Source organism: Agrilus planipennis, unplaced genomic scaffold (genome assembly GCF_000699045.2).
Source record: "Agrilus planipennis isolate EAB-ADULT unplaced genomic scaffold, Apla_2.0 scaffold27, whole genome shotgun sequence".
In the NCBI taxonomy this organism is placed as follows: domain Eukaryota; kingdom Metazoa; phylum Arthropoda; class Insecta; order Coleoptera; family Buprestidae; genus Agrilus; species Agrilus planipennis.
In genome coordinates, this window is record NW_020439094.1 from 1,281,375 (window position 1) to 1,306,924 (window position 25,550).

At 33.6% G+C, this 25,550-nt stretch overlaps 1 protein-coding gene across 1 annotated transcript in view; it reads right to left on the reverse strand.

Annotated features, from left to right (window-relative positions):
* LOC108735198 (follistatin-related protein 5) overlaps positions 1 to 25,550 on the reverse strand; it is a 325,521-nt gene that overhangs the window by 6,537 nt on the left and 293,434 nt on the right. Inside the window, exons 8-18 of the mRNA XM_018467041.1 lie at positions 24,101 to 24,236; positions 19,131 to 19,415; positions 12,593 to 12,690; positions 12,165 to 12,306; positions 10,467 to 10,520; positions 10,272 to 10,393; positions 8,429 to 8,566; positions 7,130 to 7,240; positions 6,607 to 6,714; positions 2,892 to 3,045; positions 593 to 793 (exon numbers count right to left, since the gene is read on the reverse strand). Of these exons, the coding sequence (XP_018322543.1) occupies positions 593 to 793; positions 2,892 to 3,045; positions 6,607 to 6,714; positions 7,130 to 7,240; positions 8,429 to 8,566; positions 10,272 to 10,393; positions 10,467 to 10,520; positions 12,165 to 12,306; positions 12,593 to 12,690; positions 19,131 to 19,415; positions 24,101 to 24,236 (1,549 nt within the window). The remainder of the gene's footprint in view (positions 1 to 592; positions 794 to 2,891; positions 3,046 to 6,606; positions 6,715 to 7,129; positions 7,241 to 8,428; positions 8,567 to 10,271; positions 10,394 to 10,466; positions 10,521 to 12,164; positions 12,307 to 12,592; positions 12,691 to 19,130; positions 19,416 to 24,100; positions 24,237 to 25,550) is intronic.

Consider the following 25,550-nt stretch of genomic DNA (forward strand, 5'->3'; position numbering starts at 1 on the left):
TGTATTTGAACAACAAATTGTATCATTACACAGAAAAATTCATTTTAACAAACCGGATTCAAAACTCAGCTATAACGAACCAAATTTGAAGCCCTTTCCTGCTCGTTATAATCGGATTCGACTGTAATTGAATGTTTATTAATTAAAAACAGTAATTTTTAATTAGAAAAAATACTTGGTTATTTTATCTGCCCATTTTTTTTATTAACAAATTAAAGTTTATACAGATGGACGTTATTAGACTATGGCTGAAAAAGTTGCCCCAATTAAATTTTGAACCATTTTCATATTAAGGACATAATAACGACGATCTTCAGTTTCAAGTTTTGTGCTTAATTAGTATTTAATAAACATTAAATAGATATGTTACCGGAAATGTAGAAATCCGTCGTTGTATACAATTCCTAGGAAATGTATATAATTCCTAAAATCGCCAGGAAATGTGTGAAATAAATTATATTGGACACATGTCCTAGGAATTCTATACATTTCCTAAATAGCAATCGGAAATGTATTAGAGGTAATCCTAAATATTTAAAATTATTACAAAATTAATCTTTTAAAAATATTAAAAAGAAGTAAAGGAACCTACTTGTTATTTCTTGAACTATTAATGTTGCACCACCTGTTGTCCTATCCAGGGTGACTAATTTTCTCGAATCAGGCGAAATAAATGGAATGCCTGGCAGTGTTGATTTTGTACCAATTACGGCATCGGTCAGATAATCCAGTGCTAGCTGACCGCTTGGCCTATTAGTTATTGGCTCTAGGCACTGCATTATTACATAGCCATCTATAAAATGATTTTTTTTGACATTTTACTGTGTTACCTTCTACCTTATGAAAATTAATATATTCAGTAGTAGGTATATGTAAAATGAAATCTCAAAAAATATCATCGTCCTTAAGAAAACACGATCTAACTATATTAGCTGTCAAAACCAACAACAACAGGGGCCAAAGAGTCTATATAATACCTTGTGGATCTTGCCCAGAAATTTATACAGCCCAAACATATTCTTTAATTAATTATATATACTACATTAGATTTAGAAATTAGAACCTATTTAAAACTTATACAGTCCAGTAACAAAAATGATAGCAAAGGACAACGCGTTTTAGTTTTGGCCGATACGATTTAGAGGGTATGGCAATTTGGCGATCGTTGACAGCCTGCATGATGCTTTAGGACTGAACAAAATGTTATTTAAATAGAAAACTGTACATCTTCCGTTTTGTAGGACATAGACAACAAAGCAACAAAAGTTTATCTAGATGTACTTAAAGTAGACCATGATAATGGTAAGTCAGGCAGGTTTTCTATACTTTTAGCGAATTAATTAACTGTATTATTATATTATAAAGACGGAGATAAAGTATGAGGGATGTTTCCGAAATTCTGGGAATTGTGCTATAATTGAATTACGCAGAATTTATAGGCAATGTTATTTCATAGCACTGTTTTTGTAACCATGGAAGACGCAGCAAAACCTCAAAGAGCCATAATTTTCTTTATATAGAAAACATCAGAAATTATTTAGCGTCTGCAAGGAGTATTTGGTGTGTCTCCGGAATCGAAAAGTACTGTTTATCGGTGGATCGATCGTTTTAAAACCGATAGAATATCACTAGAGACGATCCACGCAGGGGAACCCAAACACGTTGGTAAATAAAAGATACATTATTGCCGTCGAAGACCTACTCAAAGAGGACAGGCGAATGACTATTCCTCAAATTAGTATGCGCCTACGGATAGGTACACGACAAGTTCATGGTATCTTGAATGGTTGTTTGGGCGTTAGCAAGGTTTTTGCACGCTGGGTGCCAAGACTGTTAGGACCAGAATAGAAACACAATAGGTCTGATACTTCAACTTTAAGAGCTGTTAGCCCGTTACGGTAATGAATTTTGGCAAGGAATAGTAACCACTGACGAAACGTGGATTCCTTATTTCAATCCTGAGACTAAAAGTCAATCCAAGGAATAGTCTCCACAGAAAATGCATGTAATTCCGCCTGTTGGAAAGGTAATGCTTTGTATATGCTGCGATTGCAAACGAATTATTTTTATGGATTATCTGGCGAAAGGTACCACAATTAACGCAGATTATTCGAATTTAATATCCGGACCACTGCGACAGGCACTTGTCAAAAAACGACCTGGAAAGTTGCATAAGCATCCGTTATTGCAACAGGATAACGCAAAACGACACACCGCAAGAAAAACGAAGGATGGTTTAAACAATTTACGATGGGAATTTCTTCCGCACCCACCTTATTCCCCGGATCTTCCACCTAGTGATTATCATGCGTTCATAGATTTGATAAAACCTTTACGGGGTATTCGTTTTGAAAGTTTGACTGACGTAAAACGCGCCATAAATAGGTGAATTGTGGAGACCGAAAAAGTTCGTTGAGAACGGCTTAAAAAAATTAGTTTATCGTTGGGATAAATGTATTCAGTTAAATAGTTCAAAAACTACTTTGCAATATTGACAAAAATTAACAAAATAATAAAAATTAAAGCTAAATTCTCTGAACTTTGGAAACATCCGTCGTATTAAAATTTTTTCTATAAGAATAATGAGTCCTTCTAACAGGACAAATTGCTCTGTAGAAAAATACTTCCAGAAGCGCTTCCAGAAAGACAACCAGTTGTACTTTGTATCATTATACTTTCCTATATATTAATTTAATTAAATTTCCATGTAAATACCACACATTCTTAGGAATAAATGCGTTTAATAAAGAGGATAGTGTAATCAGGATGAGCCACTACTACAATGAAATGATCTGCCATGGTTTTGACTATAATTTTTTATAAATTTCTGAGTAACAGAATAGCCCTTTATCTGTTGGTGTAATACGAATAATAATAATAATTTTACTTACACAAGGATGAAAATTGTATTTGTGCTGGTACACAATTGTATGGAGTAAGATCAACCGATCGTGTGTACCGTAGGTTCTCTAAATCCAATTTGTAGAGTCCTCGTTGATTGGTGTGGGTCACGTATCCGTATTTGAAACTATAATGTGATAGCTCCTGTAAAACAAACAAACACAAACATACGTGAAAGTTAGCTATTAGTAAAATGTCCATTCATTATGATCGAGTTATAGGAACACTGAAATAGACACCAACTTAATAAATATAAATGTATTGATAATATTTTTCTTTACAATGATCACAAAACTGGGAAATTACACATTTCTTTGTCGGCATTTTTTTTCTATTGTAGCACGAATAAAAGGCATAGTTAAGTGAAGGTGTACAATATATTTTTTCTACCTAAACGTGGAAGTAACCATACCTAAAAAGAGAGGCGCGGATGGGTGCGAGACATTTAGAACAATCAGCTTAACTTCCTATGCGTCAAAAACCTTAACTGGAATTGTACAGAGAAAGATGGGAAAAAGGGCGGAAGAACTAATAGGGGAAGATTATTCGAGTTTAGAACAAATAGAGGAACGCGGGAGGTCATTCTAGCCTTACGGACAATAATAGAGAAAACGATAGAAAAAGGAAAGAATGCACACATAGCATTTGCAGATTTAAAAAAAGTTTTTGACAGTGTAAAATGGGACAAGATATTAAATATACTTAAAAATTTAGGGATGAGTTACAGAGATAGAAGAGTGATACTTAGTTTGTATAAGGAGCAACAGGCAGCTATAGAGCTGGGGCTGCAACGTACAGAAGTAAATATTAGACAGGGATGCCCACTGTCACCGCTACGTAGATAGATATAGAGACTATCAATCGACGTTTCAACTGACTAACTTGTCCTCGTTATGTCTCACGTTTTTGTTCACAGTGTTTTTTTCTTTTGATTGTTGACTATATTTATTTATGTGAAAAACATTGACTATGTAACTACGTTTCCATTTTTTACTGATGACATGAAGATGATCAAAAACAATGATCGAAACGTTGTCATTGTAATGTCACAAAAATAAACAGTATTACAAATAAAATTTGGTCTGCAATTGGCGAAATTAACTTCGTTTTCTTTTTATTTGGATACGAATACAGACGAGATTAGCTTCTTAACACACGTTTTAAAACATTATTGACAGCGCTTGTATGGATAGATGACGACTTAATGCTTTTTCTGCAAATATAATTTAATACATACCAATATTTTTTAAGCAATATGCATTTTAAATAATCTAACTGTTAGTTTTTAATTGCCAAATAACTTATCAAACAAGTCAAGTTGTAGTTTTAACAGACGTCCTTGTATTAACTATTTTACAATCAACGGTAATCCCAAAATATTTTTTAATTGTAAATTCACCAAAAACTGACGAATTTCACGGACACTTTCTTTTAAAATATTTTTACAGACACTTTGTTTACTGAAGTTAACAACGCAATTATTTACATACTATCTAGATTAACAGAAAATAAATATTACAAGAAATAATTAATCACAACACTAACGTTTTGTACAAAAGAATGTGTCATCTTCATATGCGTTTATTTTAGTTTATTACTGCCACTGTGAAGTAAATCATTTTCTAAATTTTTGAGTAATAAGTAAAGTGTTAATCTCAAAATACATATTTGTTTTTGTATTTAATCACAAAATATTCTATATTTTTATTTCATTCAGGAACTAGTAATTATGAACTTAAATATACATATATTAAAGTTCTTTTCCGAATTTACATGAACTTTCTAATGAAGAGCATGCATTTTGGCTTTGTGCGCATGCATGTTTTTCTTCTAACCACAATCTAGCACGCCTGCAGATGAGTAATATGTACTGACAAGATCCTACTAGTTCACATCGTGGCTTGGAAAATGTCGTGTGATTGACTTGTAATATTAAGGAATATTTATAGTGATTAATCTCTGATTTTCGAGTTACAACTAATACGCGTAATAACATTTAATTCAATAATATACTTTGTCCTTGTTCGTTCTTTGATCGTATTGTGCTTTTGTGTCTTTGTTCATTGATAGTGAAATTGTGCGTGAGCATCAAAATGACTTTTCCAGTCGACTCAGTAAGAGAACGGAAAGGTAAGCAAAGTGCTTTATGATGAAACCTAGTTTTTTGTAGCTATAATAACATTCGGCAATTAGATTAAATTTCAAATTAGGGCAAATTAAACGGTTCATAACCTGATTATTTATTTCATTTTTAATAATAACATTAACTTCCTTTTTTTTCAGTTGTGCTCATCTTGAAAATGAGGTTATGGTTAGTTAAGGTTGCCCTAATTTGAAATTTAATTTTGGAGTGTATTTCGGGGTTTGCCCTTATGAGGTTTTAAATTTGTCCACATATTATCTGGTATTTGGAAGGTAGTATCTGCTGGAGAATTTCTAGATACCTACCGACCACTGAAATATAAATATGTTCGCCACAATCATTAAATTCGCATACAGTTACAAAAGTTAATCAAATAAAAATTTATTAGGTGTAGAAAAAAATTATGAATACCTAATTAAATATAGTTTACAAATGAGAAGCCGAAATCACAAAACAGGTGAAAGACTTCTACTCTTATTGGCAAATCGGGCAATAATATTTGGGACGTCTGAGGTTATCTATGGATGAATATTTGGAAGAGCTAAACCGCTCTCAACAAAGCTTTTATATACGCCTTAACATAGAAAATGATCTCTCTGAAGTCGCAGCAATTATAGGTCGAATTACCAGAACTCTGAATTCTTTAGATTTAAGCAGAAATCGTCGTAACAAATTTCGATTATAGAAACTACACAAAACTAGAAACTTTTGAGTCAATATTTTCTTTGGACTCCCCCCTCCACTTTAAAATTTTCAGATGATATATTCTGTAACAAGTAGAAACGCCCCAGAAATGGGAATAAAAGTCTGATGCCTTCTTCACACTCAGATCTTCTTCTGCATGGGAAGTGATGCAAGGAAGTGTCATAACGGAAATAGATGTAAACAGTAATTTTTTTCGGATGCGGAAACAAAAGCGGATGTGGATGCGGAAGTGTAATGATTTTATGTGACTTTAATGCAGTGGTCGTGCGCCGTTTTTACTAATATTTTGTTACAGATTTTGCGTTTGACATTTGCATCGTTAATATCAACAAAATAATTTCAAATAGGATTTCTTTTTGACTTCAAAATTGCGCTTTTAACTTAAAACTTACAACACTGAACCTATGCAAAATAAATAAATGCTACAACTGAATTAGTATTTTCGAAATGAAATTATTAATTGAGCTTGAACTTTTTAGATTAAAGTAGGGAGCCTACAAGAGAATAAATTTATTGTTCCGATATACTGATTTTCAAAAAGACGAGAAATAAGATTTTGTTTAGTTCCGGTAAGCTTCCCTTATAAAAATGCGGAACCAGACGCAGAAACGAATGCGAAAAATTACGCGGAACTTTCACAATTGTGGAAGCGGAATATATTAGTATTGCAACAGACCTCTGCTTCACTATATGTACCTATATAGGTTTATCAATTTCATGAGTATGATTTTCGGAGGGAGAGGTCATGCCCCCCTACGACTTGCCTCCTCAAACCTCCTGTTGTCTGAATAAGTAGGTACATATTATTGTTAAATATATGTATTGATATAAATAGTTTACTTAAAAAGATATCTTACTTGGTCTGGTGAAGGAATAAAAAGCCCTTTAACCAAATCGAACTGGCCATCTATTGGCTCTGGATGAACGGTGTGATGTTTTCTCTTTTGTCCTGCATCTCGTATCACCTAATGAAACAAATAAGAGGTTTTAGCAAAATTAATTTGAATTGGAAAGATTTGATAAGAGTATGTGTCTACATCAATTAATGTTATTTTGTAGGATGTAACAAGACGTAGTATAGTGATTAGTAAATTCAAGAGCCTGAAATTTTTGCTTTTTTGCGTGCTTATTTTACTTTTATTATACGCATGCCAAATAGTTTAACATTTGTTCATAAGAAATTAACATTCGGGCTCAACAACCGTTGTGCTAAATGCTGTTGTATTTCCAAAGTTTATTAAATGGTAATAAACAAACTCATATAACTTCGCGTTTATAATATTACTTAGGATGATAAGGTCTTAGAATGTACCTGCTAACCGTTTTTTATTTTGATCTTAACGTAAGTAATTTTAGGGTAATTTCAAATGGTGTACTTACTTGTACGGTTTTTATACCAGTATCGTTTGTAGACCTCCAATTTAGAACCCATACTTGATCAAAATAGGGAACATAAAATAGCTCAACAGGATACTTGTCCGTGGGAACTATCTGAATAAAGTACAAATTAAATTTGCAGTAGAAAATTTTATATATTGCCTTTTTCCTATTTATTATTTTTAGTGATTTTCGATTATGTCGTTTAATTACTCTGTCCACTTTCAAGATAAATCAAACAGAAACAAACGCGGACTTGCGATTACAACCCAGTCGTTATTTGACAACCGAGGGCGGTGGCTCATGCTCAAGCTTACCGAATTTTTCTAGGGTCGCATTGAGTCATTACGTACATCTCGATATATTTACGATTTAAAGTTAAAAACCTCATTTTGTGCATATATAGTAGAATCCGCTTATAACGACATCGAACGGAAATGACAAACACATCATACTCAGCGGGCGTCATACACAGCATAATCGTAGAAAGTAATCAATTTTCTATTTTGGTTAGTTATTTAGTTTAATAGAGACAAAAATTACAAATTGTATATATTTATTAGCAGAAAAAGAAAAAGAACGATGAATTGTAATATCAATATTGATAAGAAGGGTCAGAAAAATAAGCGAAAATGTTATTATTAATCATTTGGGCCACCATAGCCAGACATGATTTCTTGAGAATCAGTCGTAATAAACGATATGTCATTTTAAACGGAGTCATTATATCCAAACTTTCATATGAAAACCAAACTTAACACTGCAATTACTTCATATTAAGCGGTTGGCCAATACAGGCGGAGTCATAATAAACGAATTCCACTGTGTTAACATTTTTAATAATGTAATCTTCATCGCTGTCCAATCAGATATACAATTTTGCAAATGTTTTGGTGTATTTTAAAAAATTAAGAAGTGTTTTTTGAGCCTTATTAAAAGTTTTTTTACAGAATCCGGTAAAAGTCAGTAAAATGTATTTCGCTATATCGTAAATTAATATTTGCGAAATGAATGTTCTTTGTACTATAAAAAATTATTTACAATATTTAAATGCTGTTGAATGTTTCGGTTTTCAACAGTCATGTGCACAGTGCATGATTGTGTTTATAGTCAGTTTATCTTGAAAGAGAATGGACTATACAAGAATATAACAAGTGAAAAAAAAAAGACTAGCAAATGCTGCTTATTATTATGTCTTTGTTAATGATGATAATGAAATATTAGATCAATATGGAAAGTTAGAATATTATTTACTAAATAGAGAACTTTGTTAGATAATAAAATTAAGACTACGTTACTTACATCCACAACCACCATTTGAATTTTAGAAATAATTATAACTCTGTCTCTGTTTGGTTGTGTTGCGTAAATATATCGGTTTGCTACATTTATGGCTCTACCCCAGGAGCATGATATTCCTTTATCACCACAAACGTATTCCTGTAATGAAAAGGTGGTTATAAACAATTGTTGAAAAACTGAATACACATTTTTCCGTTTTGATTTTTTTAAATTTATTTTATTAATTTTCCATCCATTAAAATGGGGTATTAACCGGCTCAAACTTCCTTCCCCAAATGTGCTGCCCATGGACACACTTTTTTTTATTTTTACTATTAGTAGATGAGGGTTACGGATTATTGTAATTTTGAGGGATTCCAAAATAAAACCCTGGTTACGGACCTGTTTTATATAAACCAATCATTATTGTATCTCTTACTCGATCAGTTTAAGAAGGCGGAGTCCCCTATAAATTTTTACGATCTAATTTCTAAGAAAAGGAAGAAATACGTTTGAAGCACTAATTGTCGTCCTTGTTCAGCATTCTCTGGCAATCCTGTTAATAAATGATGACCTGTTTGTGGATGGTTAAAGTAAAAAGAACTAAAATGTTTTTTTTTTGGATATTTATAAAATAGTTCGCCTTCTTAAATTGACTCGCATGCACTTAACCTTAAAATACCCTCGTAAATCAAATGAAATATTTTTTGTTGATTTTGAATAATAATCAATCAGTCAATTACTCTTGTATTGAGCAGCAATTAACTTTAATTATATTAGGTGTAAAAAAAAGGAACAGGTTTTTATGAATAATATCTTTAATAAATATATATTGTAACAGAACCAAAACCAAGGTAGGGGGAAATGTTTCTTTAACATTAATGTTGAATGCTNTATTGTATTAATTAAATTAATATTTTATATATTGATGTCACTGCAAAGTTATTAGATACCACATCCGGCATCATGATTTCGATCTCTTTGGATCTCAGCAGCACGTCGTAGGCAGCTGTCGCAGAACATCAACCAATTTACGTGCTGCTTTTAAATGGCGTTTGTCGAGCAACTACAGACTGTCGATATCCTTAAACGTAAAAGGATCTTGCAAAATATTATTGAACTTGGAATCATTAGTGGCAAATTTCAACAGACGGTGCTCAAATGTAGCTTTTAACGCTGCAAGTAAATTTGTCAGTATTCTGAAGGAACTGTCTACAGCGTGCTGATGATATCCAGAGAGAGCACTGACAAAAAACATTTGTTCTGGCAGATATACGTTCTCATCACGTAAACTGCTACGTCATTGGATGAGTTTGAGTATTTGACATCTTAGAAGGATGTTGCCAAACATTAATGAACACAATTAGTAGCAAATGACTATGTCATCTTCATTAGTTATTCTTTGAAAACCTAGACTGATAAAATCAAGCAGTAAAGGCGAAATATTGGCATGGATTCATTAAATAAACGGTATTTTGCCCCTATTTTGGTTTTTATTCTGTTTTATCTTAAAATTAAAACTGGAAATTGAACGTATTTTTAAAGTTGGTATAACAGCATTAAACTATGACCTTTGATAGAGACATGTCGTCTTCTGTCACCACATTGTGGCGCATCTTTCCTCACACAAAGTTTTTCTTTTACTAAATAGGTACTCAAATGGATGAAAAAGCAGACTGACGAAATTCCAAATAACATCTGCTATCTAGTTTGTGATAAGAGAATTTACTTTCCATATTAGGTACTTGTTACAATGTAAATGATGCTAATTTTTGGTGGAGTCGACGGGATAAGTCATAATTTTTAATTTATCGTAGCTACAAAACGTTACTGCTAATAAATAATTACTAATGTAAATGTTTACCTGAGTTCCGGGAATAATGTCGGTTGATTGTATTTGATGATGAATGCGACAGTTTGAAGGCGAATAAACTGAAACACCCCAATCATGGAAGGCAAAGAAGCGACGTTCTTCGTCAGGAGCCGCTGGTATTAATATTAAAACAGTATAAATATTAATTGGCTTATAACAGAGAATTACGATTATGACACAACTTACTCGGAGTTGGTTGCTCTTGAACGACAAGTGAACTAATGTCTCTTGTTAATCCTCCTATGAAAACAGAATTATGGATTAAATTCTGTTGGATACATCATCTGGGTCGCGAAATGAAAACATACAGGGTGTTTGAGCAAGTGATACGTTTTGGCATGTTATTACTAACAGTAATTATTTTAATATACAAATAAGTTTCAAGTTTCTAGCTTTATCCAGAGATAAAAATGTTCAGTTTCTCAGAGTCTCTGAAAGCGAGACTCGAGTCTCCGTCTCTCATTGATCAATTTTTTAAAATGTTTAATAAGGGCTTCACGAAAGTATCTACGAGATCTGTTCAAAAACTATCTAAACTTTTGTTAGCAGTACGTTAGTTCCTTTGCCTTTTTTTTCCTAGCTGCGTAACTTGCGTTTACATGAATACATGAGAGCCGTGCATGACTGGTTGGACACGTACCTCCACTCATTTCTATCCTAAGCTAAACTAAAACAACCCACATCCTTAGCTATTTGCGAACAGTAATCTAACCTAGGTCTACCTCTACCCCTTCTAACTCCTGTTTCTGCCTCTAATATGTCTCTGACTAGACCTTCATGCCTGAAAAGCTGTCCTACCAACCTATCTCGCCTATTTTTTATTGACTTCCATAGAGTCTGTTCTCCTATTCTATCTAATACCTCTTTATTTCTAACCTTTTTTACCCACATTATCCTCATCATTCGCCTATAACACCACATTTCGAAGGCTTTTAATCTTTTCTTTGCCGCCGCGCCCACTGTCCATGTTTCGCACTCGTACAACGCCGCGCTCCAATCATACAACTTTAACAACTGTTAAATTTCACAGGCAGATATTCGGGAACTTACTATTGTAAGTGGAATATCAGCACACGCGTTAAATTAATAAGGCGTGTTGTTTAATTCTTTGGTGGAAGGTAGAAAAAAATAGCACTCTTGCAGCGAAGTCAACTTAATTATGTATTTACAATATGTACAGAGTATCTCCATCGATTATTAGTAAGATTACACAAGTGCAAGTCCTCTTGCGTTTTGTGCTGACTTAGTTCAAGTGCTTCCTTTGAAGTCCTTGGTCACATCTTATATCTAACTTAAAACTAGGAGGAAAACACCAAGGGTGTGGCTAGTACTACCATTGGTGGTTAACCCTTTCAAAACAATTTGGTGCAAATTTAGAAGGCGGGCTTTCAACTGAAATTTTGGAAAGAGGGAAGTTTACAATCTGAGAAAAGATCGGCACATCAAGAAATCAACAAACGGTACTTTTAACCGTTAGGCTCATAAAAAACACCCCATAATAAACTTGAAACTAAATTGGAATCGTAAAGGATCCTTCTTCAACCGTTACCTCTATAAACTAATTTAAACATTGTACCGATGCATCTAAAGGTCCACTACCAAATAAACACCATACCGCCTTGTAAATTTGCAAACATTCTAAAAATTGTATGCAGGAATTTTATGGCCTGCAAAACGAAGAACGGTCTCTGAACAACAACCTTATTCGAATAATTTCTTTTTGTGTCGCGATTGGACTCAACTGCAACCGGCCTTTATTCTCCTCTGATATTCAATTATCGATAGCGTATTTTTTTTAGAGAATAAAGTGTCGAGTGGCACCATTTATTACATTGACTAATACGATAAGTATTAAAATAGTGACATATTTTTTCTTTTACCTACCTGAATTTGCTGCTTGACACATATATGCTCCAGTATCAGCAAAATCGATATTTTTAATTTTTAACGCTGTGCCGTTTCCTACGATTTGATATTTGTGCGGAGAATCGAGATGCAACGTTTCGTCATTCTTAAGCCATTCTACCTAGATCAAAAAGTAAAAGTTGGATTTCATTAACTACCTACCAATTACCTTATTTTAATTATTATAGAAATAAATTATTAGGATTAACACAAAAATATTTTAGAAATTTCATCCTCATGTAGGAACGTAAGAAAAAATCCTTTTGGTGAAGGAATCGCACCCCATTCTGTTAACTTAAGCAATAAAATTTCAGTCGATGCCTCAATTTTTCGGTTAATATCGTCATTTAATTTTAAAACAGAAATAAAATCCATGTTGGGCAAATAAATAATTAAGTACTTAATACCTTAGGAAATGGTTCTCCAGCAACATGACAATACATAACGGCGTCTTCTCCAGGTCTTTTTGACTGTATTTTTGGCATCACGTGAACTTCTGGTACAGCTGTAAAAAATTTGCAGTGGTAAAAAGTAATATCACACGTTTGCTTATTGAATTTAACAAAATAAAAATTTTTATTTAGTTATTTTGGACCGTATTTTGTACATCATATAGGAATAAAATTCAAAAATTCGAAATAACAGTAACCTATAAAAATTGATAATAAAGCAATAATTTCGAAGTATATAAACGAGATAACATGCAGTGTACAAATATAAACATAAATATAAAGAAGATAATACTACAAACGGCACAGTGAACGCCATTTGTAGCACGATGCTACATTTTAGGATTACGTATTTTTCAACAAGGTCCGCTTGTGTGGATATCTATTTGAAGTGGTCTGAATTATTTTATTCGATTAAGCTAACGTGCCTATCACGTTGAGGTTGGCTACGCCAGGATTCGTTTTCAGGAAATAAATATCCACACAAGCGCACCTTGTTGAAAAATACGTAAACCTAAAATGTAGCATCGTGCTACAGATGGCGTTCACTGTGCCGTTTGTAGTATTTTCTGAAACGCACTGTTAAGACAGCAGGTAAAAGTTGGTCTGTGTTCTGTCGGAGCTGCCTGCGACGCGCTGATGAGATCCAAAAAGATCGAAATTGCGATACGCGTCTGGCAGTTTCGACAGAATACAGACCACTTCGAATTATTTTATAAAGAAGATAGTCCTCGACGTATTCCATTTTTGGTTATTTTTAAAGCAATTTTAATATTCTGACGAATATACATTCTTTGGTTTTGACTCATTAAGAAGGCTCATCATTTATTTGTCAAATTGATTAAAAATCTCTTATAAGTGACCCACGAATTTTAAAAATCCTACGTATACAATACATATGTACAAATATGTATTACAAAGGTTTTGTTTTATTTTTGATCACATGCTAAGATGATTTAGTCTCAATAAAAAGGACAGAGCTTTATGTAAAATATTATTTTACTTTTTTCATTATTACTACATTACATAAACGTATTTAAAGTTGCAAATTGTACGTGTAAAAAAGAAATAACGTGGACAAAAATATTACCAGTTAAAGAAAAACAATCGTTTATTTAGGATTTTTCAAATTCTTGAGCGATTTCTAAAATAAACTGACCTTTAGAGAATAGTGGTAAGAGTGAATAGTACCCGAATCGAATATTCGTCTTTTCGTATTATATTAATATTGGATTATTTGTTTTCCTTCGAATTATTCAACTTTTCCATTTAATTTTTTTAAAAATGTTTTTTCTTTATTTTAATCTCCTAGAATTAAGTTATATCGTGATCATTAAAATATTTACGATGCTAACTAACATTAATTTCAGTCTTTCTTTAGTAATATTCAAATTATCATCTACTATACACAGTAGGAAGGAAAAAAAAATTTAAACAAAAAACGATTAATTTGTAGAAAAGCGAAAAATTCGAGAAAAAGCAATATTAGAATTGAATGTAATTATTCGATTCGTTTCGAAGTACCTATTCGTCATTTCATATAATTTGCACAGCCTAACTTGAGAGGCTTCTTAACACATCAAAGCCAACAAATTTTCATATAAAATAAAAAAATAGTCGGAAGAAATCAGTCTCTTTATACATTTGTGAAGATACTATAAAGATACGTATTACTTTATGGCCCTTTGATCCGCTTTTAAGGACTTGCCAGTTTATCCATTCTGAGAGCAACCAGAGAAAATTGCTTATGTAGCAGGACATACACATAAAAGAACGAGTGACAAATCGAAAAAGTAAGTTGATGGAAATTAAATAAGTCTCTCTGATATAACCAACAAAAGCCAACAAGACAGAACAGAAAACAAGGAAGTTTGAGGAAATTAAAAATGTTTAAGGACAGTCAAATCAAATAAGCTGCAGGCACTGGAAACTAACGTTAAATTATTCGATTCAGAACTGAAATAGAAGCGGGATAGGATAGCGCCTTAGATGTGATAGACGTTTATGTTAGCGAACGAGAATTTATTTTAGAGCAGAACTCCAACGAATCCGCCCCAAGGTAAATGCACTTTTAGCGAAACTACACGAAAACATGTACATATATATCCCAGAAATAGTTGAGAAAACTGCCAAGAAATCTCGCTTTATTTTAAGAAAGGAAGTGTGAATTAAAAAGTTCTTGGTATTTTCTTTTGAAAAAGAATTTTACTTTGCCTTTTTGTTTTTGTTTTTGGAAGCCTAGTATTTAATGGTGCTTGTTGTTACCTTCCCAGTAGAGAAGTTATTGTAATAAATCCTAAAATCAAAATCGTATTTTTGACGTGACAACGTCTTATAATTCGATAGAGCCGGCTGCACGCACGAAAAAACATGACTCATGCGGCGTTACCTCGCTCTGAGGCGTTCCATTTAAGGCTTGAAGTGCAAGCGAGAGCGCGGAACGAGCGACAAAGAGGCACAATCGGCCTCCGCGTTCGGCAGCGTTCGACATCTGTCTCTCTCCTACTTGAGTGAGCGATGCGTCCACGTGGACAGCTGGTATACAATAATACATTTCCATTTACCTCCTTCTCTATATCCATACAAAATATCTATCAAACAAATAAAATTAAAATTTTCTTTTAGAAAATGAAACCATTACATCAGTATTTTCTTATGACGTTGTTACGTTCAATTATCGTCAGTAAACCGACTTTACAGACAACCGATTTTTTTTATTATTATTATTATTATTTTGTACATACTTGTTGCAGGCCATAGGCCTATTACAAGATACTTACTGGCTATCTTATTTTAATGATCTCTACCTAATCTAACCTAACATTGCTATTCGCTTAACATAAATGACCTCAGTTTCACACAGTTTTGTACAAAATATACTAATTTGCACGCTTCATCATTATTTTTTATTCTTAGCACCTCAATAATTGTGTTTCCTTTGATATATTTTTCTCTAAACTCTTTATATGCCGGGCATTTGCATACTATGTGCTCTAGTGTTTCATTTTCGTTTCGGTCGCAGCATCTACATATGCTTTTCGTGTCTATTGTATATTTCATTTTGTTTACTTTTATTGTGAGGGTTTCATTATTTCCTAATCGTAGTTGTGCTATTAGTTGTTTTAACTTATTTGGAATGTTCCAGTCGAGGTAGTTTTCTCTGTTGGGTTTTTGTATGTCCTTGATGTGTTTGTATGTTGGCATGTATTCTGATTTTTGTATGCGCGTAATGTCTTTTTTGTATTGGTCTGCTGTTAGTTTTTCCAGCATGTTGGGCATAGCTTGCAGGATTTTTTTTAATAACATATTAACAACAAGACGATCTGAGAAGATTCTGTAATTTGTATTCAAACGATAAGACTAGAAAAAAGTAGATTTGGGAATTGCTCGAAAAACATTTAGGAAGTTGGCGGTATGTACTTTAAGGATTATACCTTATTAAAATAGAATTTGTGACATTTACATGATACAGCGTTTAAAAGGAAACGGTTTATTAAATGCATTTTACAATAGTTTAAAACTAGATAACAAATGAGGGTTTTAAAACTAGAGCGTTCTTCCACAAAACCTTTTTTTATTTTTTGCAATAACTACATTTCGTAAAATAAATTGTTAAAATATTTAGATACATATTCACATTTAAATGCATAATATTTTTGAATTTCAGTAAATGCAACACTTAAAAAAAATCAAAAGACTTTTGAAACGGCTTGTGTCCATGCAACAGCAGAAGGGCAGTATGAATAAATGGATTCGTATGATTTTCAATTTCTATATAATTGGGTATCTTTGCCGACATATTTTGAGAAGATGATTCTGACTCTGAACTCAAAATTGTCATAGTAGGTGTTGATTTTAAAATATCATAACGCCAAATTTCAAACAAATCAATTTTTGACCTTTTTGTGAGCATTACCACGTAAAATAAAAAGGACACAATAACTAAGAGAAACTTATTTTTTGATGATGCACTCAAATGTGACCTCAGTACGATGAAGTTTCTCTTGGTTATTCTCCCTTTTATTTGATGTAGTAATGATAAAAGGAGGGCTAAACATTGAAATTATTGAAATTTGACATTAGTCCAGACGTGCTGTGGCAAGTTTGATGCAATATTCGGAATCAGTGTCGCAAAATATATCTCTGGACTTAGTTTCCTGATCCAATTTCATATGCCATGTATATGAAAAAGAAAATCAAATGAATTAATTTATATTGTCCTTAGGTGGTGGTTAGGTACTCCGTCTTCTGATTGTTTTTTCAGCAAAAGTAACACAACATTTAAATGCAAAGAAAGGTGTCATTTTTGATGCATTTTGGAATGCTACTCAAACATAACTCCAGATTTCCCCAAGGATATTGTAATTCTAAGGTCAAGTGCTAAATCAGTGACGAACGCTACTTTGGAAATGGCTACATTCTTTGGTTGTTTTGTCCTTTTAATTCTCTCAAAATGGTCAAAAATTGTATTTTTTTATTTTCGAGATTAGTATACCTATAAATTTTGACATGTTGAGGCAATTCTGAGGTCTGATTACGCAAATTATGTTGTAAGTGACATTTTTTTTATTATCAATACGTAATTCCGTTGCCTTGTCATTATTTTTAAATATTTATTTCACAGTGCCTGGCGCCTCCATCAAATCACTAGAAACGGCTAAATTAACAAATAATTAAGACAATAATGAATTAAAAAATATCAAAAAATGATTAATTCAAAATAGTTTGCTAACAATATTAATAAATGGCTATACCCAGCGCCTGTCTACCGTTATAGAAATTGTTTAGTATAAAAATTATTTAGAAATTTCATAAAGGTCACTCAAAAACACGTGATGGTTCATAACAAAGATGTTGTAAATAAATAAATGCCGTTTGCGTTATAAATAAGTGCAGTTTACGTTCAGAACAAATTACAATTACAATAAATTTTATTTAATGAAAAGGGTTAGTTTTACAAGATATTAATAACAGTCAGTGGTAGCAGTTAATCTAATTTTGCACATTTATAAATCAAAATATATCCAACTAAAAAGTTATGATATTTCAACATTAGTTTGTGTTCCGTTACTTTTAATGTCCAAAACTATCAAAACATTTGATTATTGCAAGTACTCCCGTATATCAATCGCTATTGAGTTAGCAAACAATGACTGCCATTAGATTCAATAATCAGTTTAATACGCATTTAAATCATGATTACGATATGTGTACTGTATTGGGAAATGTTACTAACACAGATGTGATTTATTTGAAATACTTGCATTTAAAATGCAAATACAAAATACAAAATACCTATTTTTATCTTGTATCTTGATATACGCCAGCTGTGTCAAACTGAAAATTACAAGATATTACGGTGTGCTAATAAATGTGTATTCAATTCAAAATTCTTAGAAAACGATTCCAAAAACTTCACTTATTAGATGAACTCAAAGCTAAAAAAACTATGAATTCCATTTCTTTCTCTTATTACAATGTGTAAAAGGTCGGAAACAAAATGGGGTTGTAAATATTTTGATATAAAATAATTGATGTTAATTTTACATCAATAAAATTATTTGCAACCCTATTTTGGCTTTGATATTTCACAGTAAACAAACTATTTTGACATCAGTACTTTTTTCCGATTAAAACGGGTGATAAAGGCAAATAATGAAGCATATAGAAGAATTATTTGTTGTTGAACTGGAGAAACTATAACATAAAGATAGAAGAACTGTATCAGCTCTTGAACGACAAGTGAACTAATGTCTCTTGTTAATCCTCCTATGAAAACAGAATTATGGATTAAATTCTGTTGGATACATCATCTGGGTCGCGAAATGAAAACATACAGGGTGTTTGAGCAAGTGATACGTTTTGGCATGTTATTACTAACAGTAATTATTTTAATATACAAATAAGTTTCAAGTTTCTAGCTTTATCCAGAGATAAAAATGTTCAGTTTCTCAGAGTCTCTGAAAGCGAGACTCGAGTCTCCGTCTCTCATTGATCAATTTTTTAAAATGTTTAATAAGGGCTTCACGAAAGTATCTACGAGATCTGTTCAAAAACTATCTAAACTTTTGTTAGCAGTACGTTAGTTCCTTTGCCTTTTTTTTCCTAGCTGCGTAACTTGCGTTTACATGAATACATGAGAGCCGTGCATGACTGGTTGGACACGTACCTCCACTCATTTCTATCCTAAGCTAAACTAAAACAACCCACATCCTTAGCTATTTGCGAACAGTAATCTAACCTAGGTCTACCTCTACCCCTTCTAACTCCTGTTTCTGCCTCTAATATGTCTCTGACTAGACCTTCATGCCTGAAAAGCTGTCCTACCAACCTATCTCGCCTATTTTTTATTGACTTNTGTGTTTGCTTAACTATTTTAGGTGTTCGTAATGATCAGTAGCCATTACAAATTCGTAGAAGTTAATTATTAAAAATATCAAATCTTAAATGTCCTTACAGAGATAACTCACTTGCTTATATGATGATAATTACTTACTGTGTACTGTCAGAATATGAGTTTGTACAACGTCTTTGTTCCGCTGTGCATGGCATGTGTAATTTCCGGCATGTTGCAGCTGTATCCGCGTCAAGTAAAGACTTCCATCGCTGAATACTCTGACCTCTTCTTCGTTTAGGGTCGAAAGGTCGAGCCGATTCCTTCGCCAGACGATCGGAGGAACGGGTGATCCTGTCACGTCGCATTTGATCTCCACATTGTCGTTTACCTTCACGGATAAATTATTGGTCTCGAGTGCTTTATCCAACGATACCACAGACACACCTGTAAATTGAGCCCATCTAATGTATGTCTCGGTAGATATCTACGTGTTTAAACTGTACATATATAATGGCAAGATTGCATGAGATATCGCAGTTTCCTAAAATACACAATATTAGGATAAAACGAACAGCTATAGGAGGGTGAATTAAATGGCCCGTAGTCACAAAACCATTTGGTGAAAGATACGCTCATTGTATGTAGTTAACAAATTGTTCCTAATAAATCATGTGTGATAACTGAGTATCTGTACGTGTAGATTTATTAAAATAGCTTTTATAACAACTAATACAGCGAACGTAGTAAATATTGTGTCTATTCCTGTCTATTTACAATGACGGAGGGGAGTTAGAAGTCGGTTTTCTTTTCAAGATTGAAAAAAAAACTTTTGGATGTTTCATTCCCATCAGCCACTAACGCTGGTGGGCGGGCAGTCCCTCCGGACTACGCCGGAAGGTAGGGCGGAAGGAATGGTGAGAATGAGTGTTGGTTCGGGTGAGGAAGATGAGACAGACGAAATGAAGACAGAAGAAAATGAAAGATTATCTGTAGAATAGTACTGCTCCAAAATAACTTCGACCAAGGCAGACGGATCCGGGATCGAACCAGCGCACTAAGCCTCTACGCCATGTCGCTCGGTTGGAGAATGAAAGAGTTCCGCTTGTTTATAGTAAAAACTATAATTTGATTACAAGGTCAAGTAAAGGTCTGTTTGTACCACACTTGATTGATCATGACTAAAGTCAACTGTTTTCGCTTAATATTTGTAGAAAAACGACAAAGAATGCATGAAACACGTCGTAAAGACGATTATAAATAAGGATTTTGCAAGATTTTAAAAGATATTTGAGAATTAAAACATCAAAATAGGTCTCGCAATCTATAGAAAACGAATAACGGATAGTACGACATTCTGAAGGTACGTACAAAAAGATTATATAAATAAGCTGTATGTAGTTAGGACGTTTAAAATTGGCAAACGTTATAGAGAATATCGTAAACATAGAAAAGATGTTTCAGGTAGGAATTGCAGTAGATACTAATAAAGAAATAGGAATAACATTACACCAATTGATGTGCAACAGAAAGAGGTTCAGATAAGCAGAATTTGAACATGTTACCAACATCGAACTCTAAAGAAAGTTCAACTCTCAGGAATTTAGAAAAGAAAAGACGCTTGTTTAAAGATATAATTCCAACTAGACAGTTATAAAACCGACTCTGATCTTTAGCGTAACAATGAAGCTGTAACCGCTGCACCGTTTACTATTATTCGGTTATCTCTTTTCATTTTGTCTGTACTTTTCAACTTAACAAGGACGTGTTCAAAACGCAACAAATGACTATTGTTTCAAGTAGAAACAAGAAAGAATTAAGAGACTTTGCTAGCTTTGATCGTCCCAACTATACCACCAATTCACGGCCGCAGCTAGGGGGGGTATTATGGGAAAATGCCCTACCTTGAAATCACAATGCCCTACCTTAAAAATACCAAAAGCTAAGATAAATTATTAGGTATCTAAACTTTTCCGAACATACCACAGTTTGTGACATTCATTTCATATTATAGTAATTCCTTTTTCTGTGTATAAACAGCATTTGAAGCGTCATCAGATGAAGCGATGGGTCTATTTAATTATAATATCTGTGACGCAGAGGGGATTCCCCGTACCATAGATTGCAATATGGGTTAATAAGTTTGCAGAAATAATATGATCTAAATGGTATTTTGGTCGTATCTATTTACTCGTATCATCCCACCCAACAATTAATTATTACCTCACTCTCACTCAGACATGGATCTCTACATCCAAATCTGGAAGTTCAACCAGTTTGTTCGCTTGTTCTTCATCATTGAGGATTTAATAGTTCTTAGATACATGCTCATGCTCTGTCACAGAAATTATTTGTCTACGAATAGCTATTGAATGTACATCACGGACCTAGAGGTCAGTGATATACATGATGACTGATTTAGGAGTCCGTGCTTCGAGGGCGGATCACTTTAGCTACAGCCCTGCACCAATTAGGACAGGCATAGTTAAAAAATAAGTTGTCAAAGTTGAATATTATTCCAGGTTATGACTCAGAAACTCGAGACTAGTCGAAAAGCGCCCTTGTTATGAATTGTCAATTAAAAAATGCGAAGTGTTAATCAATTATGCCATTTTATTTTTACGCTAACGTAATCCGAATTCACCTAAGCATTTCTAAAGTCGACGCATGACCAATAAATGCATTGATCTAAATTAAAGTGATGTTTTTCTTTTAGAAATATCTATAGGTATAAATTGGTTTTACATACATGTATTTGCTGATGTTACTATTCTGAACTCGGCCGGACTACCTTAAAATCTTAAAATTACCTTTTGTAATATTTTATCTGTAGACATTCTGTGAATAAAAGTACATTTTAGAGATATGAACGTTGAAATCGCGTGACAAGTACTCATATCGTTTTCTCATACGTTTGTAGTACATATTCTACCATGTAGGTAGGTCAAGAAGCGTCTCAAGTGGATGCTTCTCGCATTTCATTGTCGTTTCGAATGTCAACTTGTTTTACACAAATTACTGACTGCAGAAATGCACAAAGAATAATTAAATCTGCCAAGAGCATGTCATGTACGCGTACGATAGAGTTCCTTACTGCTCCAAAACCAACCAGATAAAACTATTCCAAATAGATTTAATAAGAAGTTTTTATCAAATCTGTTTACTAGGGTTTGTTCCAGATTAGTAGATAATGTAGTACCAGTGGAAGCATTGTAATAAGTTTAATATTTCGAAGACGGATTTTCAAAAGAAAAGGGGAAAGTGATATCTCTAAGGACCTGTTTAGATGATGAGACTTAGCAACTCTGATTTGCAATTGATTTGTTGATAGCATTTTAAAAATGATGCATTCTTCGTAGAGAAAAAAACATAAATAACCGTAAAAAACAATTTTTCTTTTTTAAAATTTATAACACCTACATTGACGCTGTAACAGCTATAAATCTGTAAATTATTTGGACGAAAATTCCTGTCGACACTTCATCTCTTTCTCTACGAGTTCCCCGCCAAGCAGGGGCTGACTTATACAGAATGTCATCGTGAAGCCACAGTACAAATAAATTTTGTATCTAAACGCTTCCGCAAAGCTATTGAACCATCGTCGTATATGGCAATTTAACGCATATAAAGTTAATTTATGATGATATGCAAAAAACGTAGGTATTTTAGACAGATGAAAGTACCAAATTATAGAATCTTTTTACTATACTTCATTTACTTTCTCTAGCGATGTGCCCCTTCCAATGTCTTGGATGCGCGCTGGCAAAATCGTAGGTAGGGAGGAAAAAGCTCATTATACTCTCGACTCTTGTTCATTAAACATACTTTTTCATACAGTACCTGCCAAAAGTTTTGTTCGATCATGAATAGTACTGCAAGTCGAAAACAAGCGTTAAAATCTTTAATATTTCTTTAAATATAAATAAACATCTCGTTGATATTTTTAGTAGTAAATGGTACCAATAACAGCACATTTGAGTAATGCAATTGTAGTGGATAAAATGGTCAATTTTTCCGTTAAGTACTGTACGTATTATACGCTCCTCACCGGTTAAGAGTGGCCGAGAGTTGTCTCCTTCCTTTTCTCGCCTAGTGCTGTTCTTTTCTACTTTTCGCCGGTCAAACTGAAGGTCACATCGCTACAGAAAGTAAACGAAGTATAGTCCGCTAGGTTGGTGCGATATCAGATTTACTACGGCAGAGAAGCTGTAAGTAGTGTTCGTTTCAAGAGATATGTCCCTTCCCTTTATTAGGATGCGTCGTAGCATAATTCCAAATTCAATCATATATTAGTCCGCTGAGCTCATTTCTCCATCGATCATCGAGCGAGAACTAGACATAAGTCTACAGTACCATTTGCAAAATTATTTAAACTGCCTCGTTAAAATTTAAGAGTATGCTTTATTTAAAAGCATATTTAGCCAAAAATAATAACAAGTGAATTAACTTAACGTTCTACACACCTATAAAACTTTTGCTTTGTTTTCTATTGTTAATTTATATATATTTTTGTTTTAAGAAATTGCTAAACATTTTCGTCTAGTACTGTACAGTTCTAGCCGATCTCCTAAGACCACCCATCGAGAGCTCTGCTCGTTCAAGCTTGTTCCCACTATTTCTGTATTGCTCACGCGGAGTGTGTATTCTTTCTATCATCGCGCAGATTTCTTCAAGGTCACAATTCTAACAAATTGAAATAGACTGTACACCCTTTTCGCCTTACGCTCTTCGCATCGCTCTAGCACGATTTGATTTATTACTGTCTGTTATTTGAGGATAATTGCCACTTGTGGCAGTCTAATAAAATGAACAGCCACTTACAACAAACGTGAATAGCTGAGAGGTAGCGCTGCTCGTCTACTTAAAAGAATACTAAAAGAAGCTTAAGAAATAGTATCAAACATTTACAGAAATATACATTTTTTCGCACATTAGTAACAACTAATTACACATACATGCTACGTCGTAGTTAATATACTGTCGTAATCATAAAGCCATTTTGACAAGATAGTCATCTCTAAATAAATTTCTTAGAAAACTTGCTAATGGTTAACGCCTTAACTTTGTAACTTAATAAACTTCTACATGTAAAATTTGATATCCGAACGGATAATAGTGTTGGTTGTACTTACTGTAGAGTTTGCTAAATGCAGTGTAAAATTCATTAACGTTCAAACGTCCGTCGTGGTTGGTGTCATCGTATTCCATCATGCTTGATAGGCTACATCCATTACCGCTTAACGAGTCCAGCCGTTCCACCGAGTTAATCTGAAATTCATTAAAAGTTAAAATGTCCGTCTCGTTTTATTAATAATGTTAAATATGGACGTTTTGGCGGAACAGCGCCTCCAGTTGACCTAGATTTCCTATTAATAAGCTTATTAGTATTATAATGAAGTAAAACTTTGTCAAACATATGCCTATGCATAGACCCGTGTTGTCATCTTATCTATTATTCATGCCAGCAGTCAGTAGACCTTTTATAAAAGAGAACTTTTGAATGTTTCATTTCTACCAGCTGATGCGGATGAACGGACTGTCTCTTCAATCTACAATCGAGTGTAAAACCAGCAGAAGACCCTATTCAGTCTCATTTTAGGAGTCGCGGGAATGGGTGATTTGGTTGACAGCGGTAGTGATAGTTGGGGACAAATAATATAGCCTTAATAAACAGAAAAAAAACCTAAATGAGGTTCAATGGAGAACGACAGATTAGATAGATGGAATGAAAACAATATGAATGTAAAATTCTATAGGGTTGTTCGGAAAGTCATTTCGTTTTTTTTTTTGTGGAAATGAAAGACAGTTTTCGTATAATAAACAAATACTTTATTAAATTATATATTGACCGTTCTGGTCCAACACCTTTTGCCATCTTTCTGGTAGTAGCATAATTCCACGCTCATAAAATTTTTGGTCTTTGCTGGCAAAAAACTGATCGAGGAGGTTTTTGACCTCTTCATTTGAAGTGAAGGTTTTACCGTCTAAAAAATTTTGGAGTGACCGGAACAAATAATAATCCGATGGTGCCAGGTCTGGAGAATATGGTGGGTGTAGCATTGTATCCCATTCAAGCTGTAAAAGCTTTTGGCGAGTGATCAAACTTGTGTGAGGTCTCGCGTTGTCTTGGTGAAACACTACACCTTTCCTGTTGATTAGTTCTGACCTTTTCTGTTGAAGTGCATCATTCAGTTTGTCCAGCTAATGACAGTAGACTTCCGAATTAATCGTTGTGTTAAAGCTCAAAAAAACGATTCCTTTAAAATCCCACCAAACAGGCAGAATCACCTTTTTTTAGTGAATATCGGCTTTGGAAATGGTTTGAGCCGGTTCATCTTTTTTGCTCCATGACCTCTTGCGTTTGACGTTGTTGTATACAACCCATTTTTCGTTCCCAGTGATGATACGCTTCAAAAACGGGTCATTTTCGTGACGTTTGAGAAGCGAATCGCAGACGTCAATGCGGCGACACAGATTTCTCTCTGTGAGAACATGGGGAACCCATACATCGAGCTTCGAGGATAATCCCAGTCCTTTCAAGTGGTCATAAACTGTTGAATTTGATAAATTTAACCTCATTCC